The sequence below is a fragment of the Rhinolophus ferrumequinum genome, chromosome 18 (genome assembly GCF_004115265.2).
Source record: "Rhinolophus ferrumequinum isolate MPI-CBG mRhiFer1 chromosome 18, mRhiFer1_v1.p, whole genome shotgun sequence".
Taxonomy (NCBI): domain Eukaryota; kingdom Metazoa; phylum Chordata; class Mammalia; order Chiroptera; family Rhinolophidae; genus Rhinolophus; species Rhinolophus ferrumequinum.
This window is the reverse complement of record NC_046301.1, coordinates 55,980,999-55,999,821: the sequence shown is the minus strand read 5'-3', so window position 1 is coordinate 55,999,821 and position 18,823 is coordinate 55,980,999. Positions and strand designations below refer to the sequence as shown.

The window sequence follows — 18,823 nt, the reverse complement described above, 5'->3', positions numbered from 1 at the left end:
ACAGCTAAAGACACGAAAGAGGACTTCCAGCACTGCTTCAGAAAGTGGCAAGAATGATGGGATAAGTGTGTTTGAAATGAGGGGGAGTATTTTGAGGGGGATTAATGGCAATGTGTCTTCTACTGTAATAAAATTTTTTTAAACATTCACCATATTGTTTGATCACAACTTGTACTTTCCTCAATGCTTCTCCTGGATGAAACTGTATACTTGAATATTACTAAGAGAGTAGGTTTTAAATGTTCTCACCACAAAAAGAAATGACAATTCTGTGGCAGGATGGAGCTTTAACTATGCTATGGTGATAATCATTTTGCAATATACAAGTATATAAAATTAACACATCGTACACCTTAATCTTACACAATATTATGTACAATTATATCTCAAAAAAGCTGGAAATATTGATCAAATACTAGAAATCAAACACTGGCTGCATCAAGCCAATTTCTGTTGCCATGGTTACATTACCTCCTACTTTTCTCTGTCATTTCCATGTCTGTCTATCTTCTATAAGTATACACATAATTATATTTAGGGCCTATGCAGATAACCTGGGATAGCTCCTCCTCTGCAAAGACCCTAATTCTAAGTAACTAAAATTCACCTTTTTCTCATATAATAAGTTAGGAGACATAGGCTGTAGACGTATCATTTTAAGGGCCATTGTTGAGCCCACTACAGAAATATCTTTGGTTGACCATGGAAAATTCTATACAAGTATTCAAATCAAAGAAGGACAGTCAGAATTATATCTCTGGGAATCATGTTGTAATGACATCTTCATCTGCTGCCACCCCCTGGTGACTCTGCAGAGAACCACTTCCAAGACTAGACAACACATGAAGGATGGAATGAATCCTTCCTCCCCTGTCCCTATGCATTTCCTACCTCTAAAGTCCTTGTGATGAAAGCTAACTCTCTTTATTGTTTGGGCACATTCGAGTTCGAGATTCTTTTCTTTTCAGGACTGAAGGCTTCACACTGTTGAGGTTCAAACACTTCACAGTCCTCTCAAACCACTCAGATAATCTAACCATGCAAATGTCATAGATAATGAATCCACGTATAGTAGACGCTAATGTTCCTCCGAAAATGTGGTTTACCAGTGAACAATCGTATTAATTACTAAATAGGTGTGTGGAAGGTCAGTTCCCTTATTGCACTACAGGTCTAATGTCAGGGAGCAATTGGTATGACCCGACCATGGGATCAGGTGGAAGCGTGTCTCCAGGAATGACCACAGTCTTGCTTCAATACTTTCCATCCCATCCACCTCCTGAAACTTTTGTTTTTTTGAGATTGATTTAAAAAAAAACAACAACACTAAAACTACAACTAGAATCCTTGCCAAAGGCTCTGTTTCTGTAGAACCTGAGCAAAGAAATTAAATTTAGAAAACTGAAATCAAGTGTCAAACATCATAGAGCTAGACAATGAGTAAAATCAAGTTTCAGCCCCAAGTTAAAATTAACTTGGTCATTATGGCATTATGTTGTCTAGCCATTTTAGAAAAATTTGGTGATGGAAGAATCAAGCACTGTGGCTCACCCAGGATTCCTAACAGTTTGCTTCATTCTAGAAACCACAGCCCAAAGTAAATGGCACAAAATCAGAAAAGAAAATACGTATTCTACCAATTAGTTTTCCTAAGGCTTCTTTCATGTCCCTGTTCCTCAAGCTGTAGATAAAAGGGTTCATCATTTGAGGAACCACAATGTACATCACTGAAGCCACTGCAGTCTTCCTGGGAGAGTCAGTCACTGTAGATGTAATATACACCCCAAAAGCGGTTCCATAGAACAAGGACACAACTGACAGGTGCGACCCACAGGTGGAAAAAGCTTTGACCTTCCCCGCAACTGACGGCATTCTCAAAATGGAGGAGACAATTTGAGTATAAGAGAAAATGATTCCACACAGAGGAATACCACCAAATAGGCTAGCCACAAAATATATCAGGAAGTTATGGATGAAGATATCAGAACAGGCGAGCTTGATGATGTGCGCAAGTTCACAGAAGAAGTGGGGGATTTCCAGGTCCCCGCAGAAGGACAGCTGCAGTGCCATCAGACTGTGCAGCAGGGCGACCACAGTGCTAAGGAGCAGGGAGAGTACAATCAGCAGAACACAGAGGCGGACGGTCATGACAACCATGTACTGTAAGGGGTGACAAATGGCCACATAGCGGTCATAGGCCATTGCTGCAAGGAGGAAATTCTCAAATCCACCCCAAAACAGGACAAAGCCAATCTGGGTGAGGCAGCCGACAAAAGTGATGCTCTGATTCTGTGTCTGGATGTTCACCAGCATCTTTGGGATGGTGGTTGTGCTTATACAGATGTCAGTGAAGGACAGGTGGGAGAGGAAGAAGTACATGGGCGTGTGCAGGTGGGAGTCTGAGCTGATGGCCAGGATGATGAGCAGGTTCCCCAGCACGGTGACCAGGTACATGGACAGGAAGAGCCCAAAGAGGAGGGGCTGCAGGTCTGGGTCATCTGTCAATCCCAGGAGTAGCAATTCTGAAACATCTGTTTGGTTTCTAGGTTCCATGTTGTTGATGAACCTGGTGGAAAGATGGGATGAAAATAAAATAAAATGAATGGTCCCCAGGCATCGAACGGGAACGTGACACAAATGTAAACTCTTGGTACCACTTCAGACTTACGGCTGGTACCCTCTGGGGGTGACCACCAGCAATCTATGTTTTATCAAGCCCTCCAGATGAATGTCATATATGCTAAAGTTTCAGAACCTGTGCTTAAATAAAAACAAAAAAATAACTCTATGTATATTGTGAAACCTAGAGACTATTCAAATCTTTCCCTCTGCTAATTTGTCCTGCCATCATCATCTCTCAGTCTTTCTCTTCCCTCTACTCCCTTTACTGGTCCAAATATTTATTGGTCGCCAGCTCTGTTTCCCACCATGTGTCCAGTGCTGAGACTGAAATGAAGAATAAGACATGGTACTTCCTTCATGAACAATCAGAATTGTGAGAACGGAGTTATAAATCTGTCTTGTAGAGAACCAAACTTTGATATACTCAGTCAGAATCATTGGATGGGCTTGTCAAATTATGGATGAGTTAGATCATACGATCAGCCGTTTCCCCACGGGGACACTTAGATAGAGTGAGGTTACGTTACGGACACAAAGAACACAGTAGGAGGCAAAGACAAGGTCTCAGTGCATGTTGTCTGCTTGCCCAATCATCGCTAATGCCTCTGGATAACAGAGAACGTGCATTCCTCAGTCATCACTCACATTTCATAAGCTCCCTTACAATTTTTAATATATTCATCTTGAACAATAATCCAAGTCTTTTCTTTTCCCTACAAGGTACATTCACCTCAAAGTAAGGTATGCAGATCATGTATTTATCTAAGTATGTGCTCTGGACCTGAGCATAGATTTAAAACAGTTGCCTATAAATTTGAAGCTCATCAAACTCTCCCATGGAAACGCTACTCATCTGCATCAGTTATTAATTCTAAGAGGCTGGGCAAACATCAATGGCATTCTCTGTCTTATCCTAAAGGGATTTCGCCACCTAAGATGATAGGTAGCCTATTATTTAATAATAAAAAAATCAACAGCTAGATAATGAAAGAAAGAATAGGCTCCCCCAAAATCGATGAAAATAACAACAATTCTTGGTACTTGGAAGACAGACATATGATACTTATAAAATAATTAAGCATCCCAACACAGTGTCCCCATGAAGGTAGTGGCTTTCCGTGCCTTAGGGAGACAGAAGTGGCCGTGACAGCCTTCATCACTTGGTGTATCACTTAGAATCAAACGAGGAATTCAACCCAGAGAGGCACTGTCGTTGTGAGACGGGGCACGTCGTTGACCTTCATGAAAAGCCTGGTATTCTTATTTGTATAATGGGAAGTATCATAAAATCTTATGGGGATGTGGCAATAATGAGAAATGAATGGAAGAAAAGCATCTAACACAGCACTCAGCGTATGATACCCTTGTATGGACGTTTCTTATTGTATTATTGTTTCTCTGCCATGAACAATGAATGGCACCTTGCACATTTCACTCCTCGCAAGGAAGTACGTGGTTGAGGCAAGTTAAAGTAAGACAAGCGTAAGACAGAATATCCCTAGCATGATAACTACAAATTTCAGGGAGAGGACTGTGAACTGAAACTCCAGCTGGGAACATGTATCCTGCACAAAAGGAGTCAAGGTATCATCAGTGACACCAATATTCATTTGATATGGACATATGATAAAATTTGCAGCAATTCAAATGAATTAAGTAATAAAGTGAAGTAGACATACCAAGAATGAAAACCCCTAAGAAATACTTTTGAAAGACATCAAGTGTATATCATTAGAAAATGTTAGATACATTTTGAACCTTCATAAGCAATGGTCCATAATAAAAATAAAACCGTGTAGGTTTAATTTACCATGAATTATTCAAGCAAAAAAAAAAAAAACATGCAGAGATAACAATGAAAGACCGGGTACCCACCAATCAAGTATCAGATGCACACACTTCATCCTCTTCATTGTAGGTGTTTTGATTGCAACAAATAATACAGGTACAGGTGAGGTCCCCACATCATGTATTGGCACAATGTGGATTCTTTTCCTTCCTCAGGAGAACCAAGACATGAACTTCTTATATGTCATCCACCTGCAGTTTTTACTCTAATTAGTACTATCGTTCTATAACTTATTGCACTATTTTGCATTTTGAAAGCTTTATATAAAAGAACTATGCAGTACTTGCCACTTACGTTTGGCGTTCTTATTTAACGTATATTTTCTTTATGTTGATATACTTATCCCACTTCATTAATTTTAATTATGGGAGAATATTCCAATATATTGTTTCATCATGGTTTATTTCTCCATTCCCTAACTGATATACCTGTGGTGTATACCTTATGGTTACTGCCTTTTATCTTACCTATGTTTATGAGTACATAGATAATATAAAGCAATGTAGGGGGGTATTATCACATTCTCGAAGATGTTGTCTCTAGGAAAGGGAGAGAAAGAACTGAAGGGGATACAAAAGAGATGCCTCCTGTATGAGTATTATTTTTTTACTTTATAAAAAAGACCTGAAGGTGACGTAGCAGAATGTCAGCATTTGTTAATCCTGGAATGAGTTGATGGTGGTCATATATTTTTTGATTTACTGTACTATCTCTGCTGTTCTTATGTAAAATACTTAATTTTATAAAAAGAAACAGGTGTACTAGGAAGGCAGCTGGCTTTCTCTGTGTCTCCACTCCCCCTGCCCCCTGAGTTTTTACAGCCCAGCTTCAGAGGTAACACAAACACTTTTCTGTACAATGGTGTATCATAAAACCAGGAATGGAAATCAAAGGTAAACATGACACCTTCCCCATGACCACCACCACAATTCAAGTCAATGTCGGAAAGTTTTCTAACAGTCATTATGTTTTAGAAGGGGCAGATTTCTGTTCAGGAGGATGATGGGTTTTTCCACTTTATAGAGAAAATGGGAGAACAGCAGATTGAGAACTGGCTGAGTATCAGTACACAGGTACATGGGAACTTGTTAACAAGAAGATAGCTGGGCCGGAAGCTCATGAGACACTGTGTTCTGATCATTTCTTGCATATACTCTCCTAAAATGCTTCCCCTGGATGACACTGTAGTAAACCACCTGCGCCCTCATTTCCAAATCATTAACTGAGGGAGTTTAATTACCTGGCTGGCATCGGTGTGGAATAATGCTTGACCTGACATCTGGGTATTCTGATGAGCTCTGTCCACAGGAAAGGCAGAGAGACCAAGTGCGGTAATGGGTGCCGGGTCAAGACGGATCGTGTCTGGGAGGAAGCTCAGGGGTGCTGCTTCCTGACTAGGAACGGGCTGTTGAGTGAGGTGGTCACAGGCTGCCTCTTTACAGTTTTTATATCCCGAGGGATCAATATCCAAAGCTCCTCATTAGACAAACATTTTTAGTGTCATTCTGATCCCTGGGCACTGCAAATCCTTGAAGACCGACACAACGAGAGAAAGAACTTCATGATAGCTAATCCCTGACCCTGTTGGGCCAGGTTTTCTCCCCACCTGTTCATGCCCACCTCCACTTCACATACCTTGGGCACAAGTACACACACTTCTTTGCTGATAAATTCTAGGCTTTCTTTTTTTTTTTTAAGTTACATACAAAGGCATCTCTTTCTAGTTAACGGTATCAGGAAGTTTGATTCCAATTTGAAGTGTGAAAACATAGTGTATGTATTGGGTATGAATAATATTTTATAAATATAGCTAAATATTGCAAAATTCAAGCACTTAGGGGTATTTTGTCTTTAGAGTCATTGACTGTGTCCTGTACTTTAATTTCTGTTCTCCATATCTTATACAACAGAATCTAATCTAGTCTCTGTGATTAGTTGTGACTATGATCACTATAGAGAGAGTTCATAGTCCTTTTCTAGACTTTCATAACCATACTTTCCAATTTCCATAAAATAGATTCAGGGCATATTTTGTTTCACTTTGGGGAACTATTGATTGTATTGTGATTCTTCATTTTGTTTATTTATTTATTTCTAATTGTTTTTTTTCCAGTTACAGTTGACAATCAATATTATTTTATATTAGTTTCAAGTGTTCAGCATAGTGGTTAGACATTTATATAATTTATGCAGTGATCCCCCAATTCATCTAGTACCCATCTGGCACTATAAATAGTTGTTGCAACATTATTGACTGTTTTCTCTATGCTGTACTTTACATCCCTGTGACTATTTTCTAACTACCTATTTGTATTTCTTAATCTCTTCACCTTTCTCACCCAGCCCTCAACCCCGGCCCCTTTGGAAACCATCAGTTAGTTCTCTGTATCTATGAGTCTCTTTCTGTTTTGTTTGTTTATTTTGTTTATTAGGTTCAACATAAAAGTGAGATCATATGATGTTTGTCTTTCTCAGTCTGACTTATTTCACTCAGCATAATAATCTCTAGGTCCATCCATGTTGTTGTAAATGGTAAGATTTCATTCTTTTTTTATGGCAGAGTAATACTCCATTGTATAAATATACACAATTTCTTTATCCAATCATGTATTGATCGGCATTTTAGTTGTTTTCATATCTTGGCTATTGTGAATAGTGCTGCAGTAAACACAGGGGTGCATATGTCTTTTCAAATTAGTATTTTGGATTTTGTTAGATAGATACCAGGGGGTGGAATTGCTGGGTCATAAGGTAGTTGCTTTTTTAATATTTTAAGAAACCTCCATACTGTTTTCCATAGTGGCTGCACCATTTTGTTTTTTGTTTGTTTGCTTGTTTTATTAGTTTCAGGTGTACAAAACAATGTGATAGTTAAGATATTTATCATTTATATCCCTCACACAGTGATAGTCCCCCTCGCCCCATCTACTACCCCTCTGACATCGCACACAGCCATTACATTTCCACTATCTCTATTCCTAATGCTCTACTCCACTTCTTGTAACTATATATATATATATATATATATATATATATATATATATATATATAATTAAAATTGTAGCTGACATTCATTATTGCTCATTTTCAGCTTCAGGTGTACAGTGCTGCACCAATTTGTAATCCCACCAATAGTCACAACGGTTCCCTTTTGTCCACAGGTTCACCAACACTTGTTGTGTATTGATTTATTGACGACGGCCATTCTGACAGGTGTGAGGTGGTATCTCATTGTGATTTTTATTTGCATTTCTATGATGATTAGTGATGTTGAGCATCTTTTCATACGTTTACTGGTAAACTGTATGTCCTCTTTTGAGAAATATCTATTCAGGTTCACTTTTTAAATTGGATTGTTTGGGGTTTTTTTGTGTTGAGTTGTATGATATTTTATTATAAATTTTGGATATTAGCCCCTTATTAGATATATCAGTGGCAAATATTTCTCCCATTCAGTAAGATGTCTTTGTTTTGTTGACGGTTTTCTTTGTTGTGCAAAAACTTTTTAGCTTGATATAGTCTCATTTATTTATATGTTTTCTTTTGTTTCCCTTGCCTGAGGAAATACATCAGTAAAAATAATACTAAGGGTAATGTCTGAGAGTTTACTGCCTATATTTTCTTCTAGGAGTTTTACGGCTTCAGGTCTTACATTTAATTCTATAATTTATTTTGCCATACACAAGAATAAATTGTGTATGGCATAAGAATGTTTCATTTTTTTGCATGTATCTCTCCAGTTTTCCCAGCACCATATATTGAATAGACTGTCTTTACCCCAATGTATATTCTTACTTCCTTTGTCATAGATTAAATGACCAAAAGGCATGGATTTATTTCTGGGCTTTCTATTCTGTTGCATTGATCTGTGTGTCCGTTTTTATGTCAATACAATATGCTGTGTTGATTACTATAGTCTTGTAGTAAAGATTGATATCAGGTAGCATGATACCTCTAGCTTTGTTCTTCTTTATCAAGATTACCATGGCTATTCAAGGTCTTTTATGGTTTCATATAAATTTTAGGATTACTCCTTCTAGTTCTATGAAAAATGCCATTGGTATTTTGATAAGGATTGAATCTATATATTGCTTTGGGTAGTATAGACATTTTAACTATATTAATTCTTCCTATCCATGAGCATGGTATATGTTTCCATTTATTGGTATCCTCTTTAATTTCTCTCTTCAATGTCTTATAATTTTCTGAATACAGGTCTTTTACTTCCTTGGTTAAATTTATTCCTAAGTATTTTTTCACTTGATGCAATTGTAAATGGGATTGTTTTCTTAATTTCGCTTTCTGATAGTTCATTATTGGTGTATAAAATGCAACCGATATCTGAATATTAATATTAATACTTTACTAAATTCATTTATAAGTTCTGATAGTTTTTTGGTGGAATCTTTGGGGTTCTTTATATATAGTATCATGTCATCTGCAAAAAAAAAAAATGAGTTTTACTTCTTCCTTTCCAATTTGGATGTCTTTTATTTCTTTTTCTTGTCTGATTGCTGTGGCACATGAACATATTAAATTCATTGATGAAAAGTATACAATTAAGTATTAACACTGAGCACCATCTTCACCTATTAAATTAGGGTTGAAATCTCACTCATTCTTCTGAGAATATGAATGAACTGGCAATTCTATTGCTCTGAAAGTGATATTGAAATTTCTCATAACTCTATTAAAAACCAAGTGTCATCACAGAATTGTACACTTGAAACCTATGTAATTTTACTAACCATTGTCACCCCAACAATTTTTTTTACACTTTTGCCTTTCTTTTTAAATTAGTTTTAGGTGCACAAAACAATAGTAGATACCTGACCATTGTGCTGTACCCCTGAAGCTGAATAATATTGAATGTCAACTACAATTTTATATATATACATATATATGTATATAAATGTATATGTATGTATAGTCATGGGATGTGGAGTACAGCATAGGGAATAGAGTCAATGGAATTGTAACCCCAATAAATTTTAATTAAAAAAATTAAAAAGTATACAATTCTTAATATAGCATCTATATATAACATTGTGTGTTTACCACCCAGATTTTTACACTTGAAATCTATGTAATTTTACTAACCATTGTCACCCCAACACATTTTATTTAATAAAAAAGTAAAAAAATATATACACAGCATCAAAAAAAAAGAAAATTAAAAATTTTTTAAAAACCCAAATGTCATAATTTCAACCTATGATCCCCTAGTGTGAAAAAAAAAATTGTACACTGACACTATTGTGATAAAATTGGGGAAGGCATTTATAAAATTCTAAAGTCTGTCTATATTGATCATGCTCAGATTTATTTACAGACTATAGGTTAAAACGTGCTGTACAAATACACAGAAAGAAGATTAAGTTTCAGGAAATAGTGATTCAGAAAGAAACATCTCTGAGTGGCTGAATTTTTATAATAGCTTATCTACATTTATAAATATATTTTTATACCCATATAGTTAAACTAGGTTTTCACACTTGAAGTTAGAATCCAGTTTCCTGATATCATTAATTAGATAGACATGCCATTGCTTATACCGAAAAAATGAAGACTAGAGTTCAGTTAGAGAAGGATGGTGTATCCATGTGTACAAGGTAGATGAAACAGAAGTGAGAAAAATAGGTAAGGAGAACGGGATGGTGAACACCTAGCCTCACAGTATCAATGAACCAGCCATCTTGAACTTCTCCCTTCTATACTCTTGGTCTTTGGGGCTTTACAGTCTCCTGGGGTCCAAATAACAAAGTGTTTGTTTAATGAGGAGCTTTTGATATTAAACCCCCAGGGATGCAGAAACTGCAGATAGTCTCTCTGTGACCACTGCACTCAACAGTCCTGCCCATTCAGGAAGCAACACCTGTGCCTCCTCCCAGAGATGATCCCTGTTGCCCAGAAACCTGGGCCTTCACTCGGTTTCTCTGACCTTCTCAGCGACAGATCTTCTATCTCCATCATTCAGTATCTGAGAAGATGTCAAGTATCATCCCACAGTGATGCCAGCCAGGTAACCTAAGGTCCCGTAGACAATGCTTTGGGCACGAGGGTCGGTGTTTACTACAGTTTCATCCCTGCACAGCTGTGAGGAGAGTCCATGCCTAAGATGGTCGATACTAAATCCCCTGTACGACTCACGCCTGTCTGTCAGTATCATGACACCTTCTTTGCAATGACACGTACGTTTTTATCTTTATCATGACACGTACGTTTGCAATGATACCCAGCTCTCATCCTGGTAGTCTTCGAATGGCAGGAACCATTTTGCTCTGAGCCGAAATCTTCCCCTTCTCAGACATGATGACTGATAGAAAGTTCTCTGACATTTGCTTGCATCCCTGCGGTGGTGAAGGGAAGAGATGTTAGCGTCCCCTTAACCTACCATACATCTTCTAAGAAAAACTTAGTGTTATTTTTGTTGAGTGGCTGTGAGGACTCTGGAAAGGGAAGTGTGGACCCAGACAGACAGAGCAGGCTCCTTCCTTTGTCCACTTTATAAAAGTACTGAATAGTTTAAATGACAAGAACAGCATTGATATTATAATAATATTTTTAAAATATTAATACAACTATCCACCCTTTTCCAGAATTAACAAATGTTGGCATTGTGCTATATTCATGCATTTTTAAAAATAAAGGAACAAAATAATATATGTACAGATGGAACCCCATTTTGTCTTCCCTTCGTTTCTTTACAGAGGCAACATTAGTGTGATGGTATCCCAAAGGCATGGTTTCATATTTTATATGCATTCATAAATCCATATATATGTACATATAACAGTTATATGTATAATAAAATATTTAATAACTGTAAACAGCATAGTATCTCTCAACTAGGAAATTAGCACATGAATTGTGACGTAACAATAAAGTAGAATATTCTATGGTAGTTAGATAAATGAAGTAAAACAATGTATCAACATTAATAAAAATGTATTAACTGCCATAGCCAATTATAAAATGGCAGGTACTCTACTTAGTTACAGCACTTTAAAATGAAAAAAAAAAAACAGTGCATTTGCTGATGGAAAAATACCAAATATAAGAAAAAGTATAGCAGTATAATGAATATCAAGTTAATGTACTGGTTCCCTCAGGGAAGGAAAAGAATCAATTTGTACAAAGACCTGAGGTGGGACCCTTCAAAAATACCTATTATTTATTTCAATGAAAATACCTAAAGAAGAGATGGTGGAATCTGTGAATTTGATAACATTGAGTGATGGATATCCAGTCGTTCATTATTATCCTCTATACTTTTTGTTATGCTTGAATACTCCAAAATAAATATAAACATACCTAGGTAGGTTTTAAAATATTTTAAAATATCTCATGCTGTAGACTTTGTATCAAACAACTTTTTCTCTTGTAGGTTTTCATTGCTTGTATTGATGCATATAACTAATTTATGTTATTATTTAATTCATTTTGGTTGCTTTATGTCTACATTAAATGAATATTAATATCACTGATATTTTCTTCCTTTCCCCCATACATGACCAAGATTCCCAGAGGGAATTTCAGCACATAAACCCATCGATGAAATTTGCAGTTATCATGCTAAGAATGTTCTCTTTTTCTTTCCTGTTTCCTCAGCTTGCCCTACCCTGGCAGTTTCCTCCATGAAACATGTCATGGAGGAGTGAAACATGTCATGTACCCATAGTCAGCAAAAAAAAATAAAAAAAAAAAATTACGATATGAAATGTCATTATGAGGGTTCCATATGCTGAGCACAGACCTGGCTGCTGAAAGCCTACTCAATTTTCATCATTGAAATAACCCAATAAAGTGTTATGATCGTTCCCAATACACAAGTGAGAACACTGGGCTTCTCATACAATTGCAGAGCTTTCCCATTCAAAAGGCAAGTGCTGAAGCTGTATTAAACTCAGAGTGCCTGAGTCTAAGATTTACACCAAATAATTGATTCTCTGATGGCCACTTCTGCGTCCCGTAGGAGAGGTAAAACCACTACTGCACGGGGACATGGCTTGTGAGATGCCTGGTGATAGTGTTATCTGAAAAGCCTCTGTCTTCTGACGACCAAAATGTTTTGTTACTTTATGCCTTTTTAGGATCCTATGCATTTCATCCTTTTTCTCATTCAGCCATCGTTCTTTTAATCATATATCACTTATCACGTTAGAGAAAGAACATCCCTAAAGATGAGATCTTGGAATTTTATTCTTATATTTCTGTTTGTTTGAAGGTGTGAAATGATTCTGAAGGAATAAAGCCATGTCTTCTGTATTCCATTCTAAAGACTTGCCACAATGTGTTACATAGTCATTACTCCATATAATTTTGGGCTATTAAGTGAATAGAGGGAAAAGGAGGAGGGAGAGAAAAAGAATGGAGGGAAGAATAAGCGGGGTTAAAGATTCGAATAGTCACATGGGTTCACAGCACAGATGAGCGTTTTGCTGGAGCAATGGCTCTCAAACTATAGCATACGTCAGAATCATCTGGAGAGATTGTGCAAGCAGATTGCTGGTCATCACCCCTGGATCTTATCGCCAGTAAGTCTGGAAGGGGGCCCTATAATTGGTGTTTCTAACAAAGACTGCTGTGCTGGAGAGGGACCATACATTTATTTTCTTGTTACTCAATGTTTTACATCAGATTCACAAACAACATGGAACCCAGAAACCAAACAGATGTTTCAGAATTTATTCTCCTGGGATTGACAGATGATCCAGACCTGCAGCCCCTCCTCTTTGGGCTCTTCCTGTCCATGTACCTGGTCACCGTGCTGGGGAACCTGCTCATCATCCTGGCCATCAGCTCGGACTCCCACCTGCACACGCCCATGTACTTCTTCCTCTCCCACCTGTCCTTCACTGACATCTGTATAAGCACAACCACCATCCCAAAGATGCTGGTGAACATCCAGACACAGAATCAGCACATCCGTTACACAGGTTGCCTCACCCAGATCTGCTTTGTTCTGATTTTTGTTGGCATGGAAAACTTTCTCCTTACAGCCATGGCGTATGACCGCTATGTGGCCATTTGTCACCCTTTGATGTACACGGTCATTATGAGCCCCCACCTCTGCGGGCTGTTGATTCTCCTCTCCCTGCTAATTAGCATTGTGGCTGCGCTGCTGCACACTCTGATGGCCCTGCGGCTGTCCTTCTGCAGGGATCTGGAAATCCCTCACTTCTTCTGTGAACTTGTTCAGGTCGTCAAGCTCGCCTGTTCTGATTCCCTCATCAACACCCTCCTGGCTAACTTTATGGCTAGTATATTCGGTGGTCTTTCTCTCACTGGGATTATTTGCTCTTACGCTCAAATTGCCTCTTCTCTTTTGAGAATTCCATTAGCTGGCAGAAAATATAAAGCTTTTTCGACCTGTGGGTCTCATCTCTTAGTTGTCTTCTTATTCTACGGTACAGGTTTTGGGGTGTACATCGGTTCTGCAGTTACTGACTATTCCAGGAAGACTGCAGTGGCCTCAATGTTGTACATTGTGGTTCCTCAAATGTTAAACCCCTTTATTTACAGCCTGAGGAACAGAGATCTGAAGGGAGCCTTGAGAAAAATAATTAGTAGGATAACTTTTCTTCAGTGATCATGTCATCCCATTTGGCCAGGTTTCTAAAGTGAGTCAAAGTGCAAATTATTCCATTGTTTCAAAAACCTAACACTTCTCTCACCAAGGTCTCCTAAAATGATTGATAACATGATGACTAAGTCCACTTCAAATTAGCTTTGAAATCTGATTTTGCTCTTTGTCTAGCTCTATGGTGTTTGACAAAGGATTTCAACTGTCCAAACTCAGATTTCGGGGTCACGTCCATAGAAATAGAGCCTGAGCGCTGGGATCTTGTTATAGTAATTTTGGGGTCGTACGTTCTCATGTAAGTGTACGAGAAGGTAGATAGGACAGGGAAAGGATTTAAGCAAGCCCACGGTTATAACCACAGACTAGCTTCCCACCGAATCCTGTGGTTAGGACCACGTGAGTTTCACCTCTGATTTAAGCCTTCTGTGAGGCAAGGAAGCGGACCTCTCTTACCCCAACAGCAATTCCTGAGAGTTGTCTCTATGAAACTGTATCTCTTTGGAGCAATACCAGAACCCACCATACTCAGGTTCATTAGCTATAACATTGGTATAATTAGATTAAGTCTGTCGTTTCAGATGATTGTGAAATATTTGAACTTCAAGCTGAAGTCTTCAGTTCTGATAATTTCTGATAAGAAAAAGAAACCCCAACTCTAATATTCACATAGAAGAGAGTTATCTTCCATTACAGGTACTTCAGGTATAGGAAATATACAAGAACAAGAGAGTAGGGAGTCATCAGTCCTCCATGAGGTGCTTCTTCCCAGGACTAGTGGTCGTAGTAGAGGCAGGTGTCATGTTCAGACATGATGCCCAGAGACAGAAAATTGACTGTCCTTCCCTGAGTCAGTTGACACTTGACCTGTTCATGGCATCATCCAGAAGACATCCCCTTCAGTCTCATCACTGAAAATAGCATCATCTAGCCCTTCTAAACCTACTTACGAGCATGGAGGAAAATGATTACTACGAAAGCCTTAGACTGACCTCCTAGGGCTAATTCCTTTTCGGGCAGTCAACTCTTATAACCACTAAGTACTTACCACAATGCCTGACTATAGTGGTATTCATAACACTTAACAGGTACAATGGTTTTCCATACCTTGCCTATATTCTTACATGTTATAATCCTGTTTCACTCACATATTTTTACCACCTGCTTCATCATTTCTATTTTGTTTACATTGTAATATCTATCAGCAGTTTTTCCGGTCTGAGTAATATAATCAAATCATTAATTATTGGATAGGCAGCATAATGGTCATCGATCTTTTCTGATACTTTATTTGCTTTGATTTCTTTGGGCTGGTTATTGATAAGAATCTATTTGCATTTTTTCTTTATCTCTTTAGTTACCTCTTCTTGCTGTATTTTTTACTCATCTCTGGTGGAGTCCACACAGAGAAGCATGGTTGCATAAAATCAATTGACTGCCAAGCCTTGAAGAGTTGGCTCCATAATTAGGGCTGTCATGCAAATTTGATAATGTGTGTTTATGAGGAACACAGTTTTTCTATGCAGGAGACATTGAAAGAAAAATGCAACAAGAGAAAAGAGAAGCTGGAAGAGTTAGGGGCCATCATTCTTCCACAACTTCAAATATGTGGGGTCATCAGACAGACGTATCATTTTGGATGTGTGTGGGAGGACAGGAGGAGTAGGATGGAGGTCTCACAGGAGAATCAAGGGAGCACCCCTTATCTGTGGAAGGGGAGGTATTGTGTCAGCACTCCAATGGGAAGACAGCTCCCTGCCTGACACCCAGGGTGTCTTCTGGTGCAGAGCTTCCTCCACTGACATCCACAGAACACCTTCAGAGATGAGTCACCTGAGGCCTTTGCAGGTTTCCGGATCTCACCTGGGAACTACTGACTTTGAATCTTTAGGGAGACATCCAAAGGTTGAGTTTTATAGATAAGCACTTTGTGAGTTTCTGATACATTCTGAAGTCTGAGAAACATGACTTGGATGTTCAAAGAACATGGGGGAATGTATTTGTATGAAAGGTTTTTAACCTCAATTTTACTTCTTAAAATATCATATACGAAATGGTGTACAAAATGTATCTATAGTTCTTAAAGAGTAGTAATACGATCAAAGCACATATACCTATTTAAAGTTAAGAATAAATCATAGACTATGCTTGAAGAGTTTCCCAGTCAATCATCTCACCATCCCTGTGGTAACCACTATTCTGATTCTATGTTTATCATTTATCTTGATGCTTTACTATGTCAAATATTGTGTCGAATACTGTGAAATTGCCAGTATTTGATCGAATGCTGTGAAATTTCCAGTATTTGATCAGGTTTGCTGTACACACTGACATTTTCATAGAATTCAACTGCATCTTTTTATCAGCACTGTATGTATCCCTATACAATCTATCAGTCATGTTTTAAAAATAAATTTGCCTGATTTTGAACTTGCTAGAAGTTTAATCTTAAAGTTTGAATTCTATGTCTCACCTATTTTTTTGCACCATTATGCTTTTGGGATTTAAACTTTTTGTTGGGTGCATCACTAATTAATTCACTTTCTATGCCATACAATTTTACCTTGTGTATGTTGATATCAAAAACAGTTATTTTTCTGTGATGTGGATGGAAATTTTAGTAGCTGGTTTTCTGCTATTACGAATATCTCTGTTTGAATAATTTCATACATGTTTCCTGGAAGAAGTGAGAAAAAGTTTCATATTAGGATTGGAGTTATTAGGGCATATGGGAATGCCAAAACTCTTTTGAGTAGTTCCAAAGAGTATTCCTAAGTGGTTGAACCAATTTTAATTCCCATGAAAAGTTTCTTGAGATCCACATCATATCCAACACATTTTCATTTACTCTGACAACTTCATGGATATAAAATATTATTTAATTAATATACATTTCTCTTATGACATTGAGAGTCTTCTCACATACTAGCCACCTATTTTTTTCCTATTTTATAAAATATTTTTTATGGCATTTCTATTGAGCTGCTTTTTTTCTAACTAGTTCATAACATTTATTTAATTGGAATGGTAATCTCTATCAGGTACATGCATTGAAAATTTCATCTGGTGTGTGGTCTGTTTTGTACATCATTTGTAACATTTTTGGATGAACATAAATGCTTAGTTTTTGTGTGTTTCTTTTGGTTTTGACCCTTATCTTACACCACACACCAAAAATCAACTCAAAATGGATTAAAAACTTAGCTGTATAACTTGAAACCATAAAACTCCTAGAAGACATTGCTGTATTATTTACAATAACCAAGATATGGAGGTAACCTGGGTGTCCATCAGTGGATAAATGGATAAAGAAGAGGTGGTACATACATACAATGAAATATTACTCAATCATAAGAAAGAATAAAATGTTGCTATCTGCAACAACATTGATGGTCCTAGAGGGTATTGTGCTGAGTGGAGTAAATCAGATAGAGAAAAGACAGATGTCATATGATTTCACTTACATGTGGAATCTAGAGAACAGGATAAATGAACAAACAGAAAGAAGCTCATAGATACAGAGAGATATAGATGGTTCCCAGTTGGGAGGAGAGTTGAGGGGGTGGGTGAAGGGGGAAGGGGATTAACAGGTACAAATTGGGGGCTGGCCTGGTGGCTCAGGCGGTTGGAGCTCCGTGCTCCTAACTCCGAAGGCTGCCGGTTCGATTCCCACATGGGCCAGTGGGCTCTCAACCACAAGGTTGCTGGTTCAACTCCTCGACTCCCACAAGGGATGGTGGGCTCCGCCCCCTGCAACTAAGATTAAACACGGCACCTTGAGCTGAGCTGCCGCTGAGCTCCTGGATGGCTCAGTTGGTTGGAGTGTGTCCTCTCAACCACAAGGTTGCCGGTTCGACTCCCGCAAGGGATGGTGGGCTGTGCCCCCTGCAACTAGAAAACAGCAACTGGACCTGGAGCTGAGCTGCGCCCTCCACAACTAAGACTGAAAGGACAACAACTTGTAGCTGAACGGCACCCTCCACAACTAAGATCGAAAGGACAACAACTTGATTTGGAAAAAAAGACCTGGAAGTACACACTGTTCCCCAATAAAAGTCCTGTTCCTCTTCCCCAATAAAAAAAAAAAGAAAAAAAGAGGTACAAATTGGTAGTTACAAAATAGTCATGGGGAGCAGGATATAGCATGGACTATATAGTCAATAATATTATAATAACTATGGTGTCAGTTGGGGTGACCATGTCATGTTAGAAAATGGAGGAGGAGGAGGAGGAGGGGTGGGAGGGGGTCCGTGGCGCCTACAGAAAAAGCTCATAACTAGCTTTGATTAACTGCCTCCAGCCTTGTATCTGTTTTTAAAACAACAGATGACAAGAGGCAGTCTAGAGATAAGGATCTGAGTCAACAGACCTCCACCCATCTTAGGAGGTCATGCCTTCCCATGGAAGAGCATGCACCACCTATTCCTGCCAAATCAATGTGTAACTCCCTGTCCCCACCCAGAAAACTGTAAGTCCTTGAGACAAGAACTCCCTTTTTGTGCCAGCTCCCTCACCCACGCATTCTTTGTCTCTCTCTCTCTTCCTTTCCCCCCCTCCCCGCTCCCATTTTGCTAGACCCGTTCTCTTCCTGGGCAATGCTTAGTTTTAATAAAGTTGAATTTGTCAATATTTTCTTTAATGGTTTATTCTCAATAGGTCTTCTTTCTGTCACCCATACTTACATCAAGTTAAGGGATTTATAGTTTGGCCTTTTACGTTTGAGGCATGAACCCACTAAAGTTTATTTCAAAACTTGGTGTAAGACAGGA

At 38.2% G+C, this 18,823-nt stretch overlaps 2 protein-coding genes across 2 annotated transcripts; one reads left to right on the top strand and one right to left on the bottom strand.

Moving 5' to 3' along the window:
- Window positions 1–1,578: 1,578 nt before the first annotated feature.
- Window positions 1,579–2,556, bottom strand: LOC117038508 (olfactory receptor 7G2-like). The gene has a single exon (XM_033135466.1). The coding sequence runs from the start codon at window positions 2,551–2,553 to the stop codon at window positions 1,579–1,581; it is 975 nt and encodes a 324-aa protein (XP_032991357.1). The 5' UTR covers window positions 2,554–2,556.
- A 7,808-nt stretch (window positions 2,557–10,364) lies between these two features.
- Window positions 10,365–14,063, top strand: LOC117038507 (olfactory receptor 7G2-like). The gene is given in 3 exon segments (XM_033135465.1): window positions 10,365–10,493; window positions 13,052–13,126; window positions 13,128–14,063. Coding segments are annotated over 3 exon segments (1,140 nt in total).
- Window positions 14,064–18,823: the final 4,760 nt, after the last annotated feature.

Bases quoted from the DNA above. Each gene is read 5' to 3' on its own strand.
- LOC117038508 (XM_033135466.1), bottom strand. From the start codon at position 2,553: ATGGAACCTAGAAACCAAACAGATGTTTCAGAATTGCTACTCCTGGGA.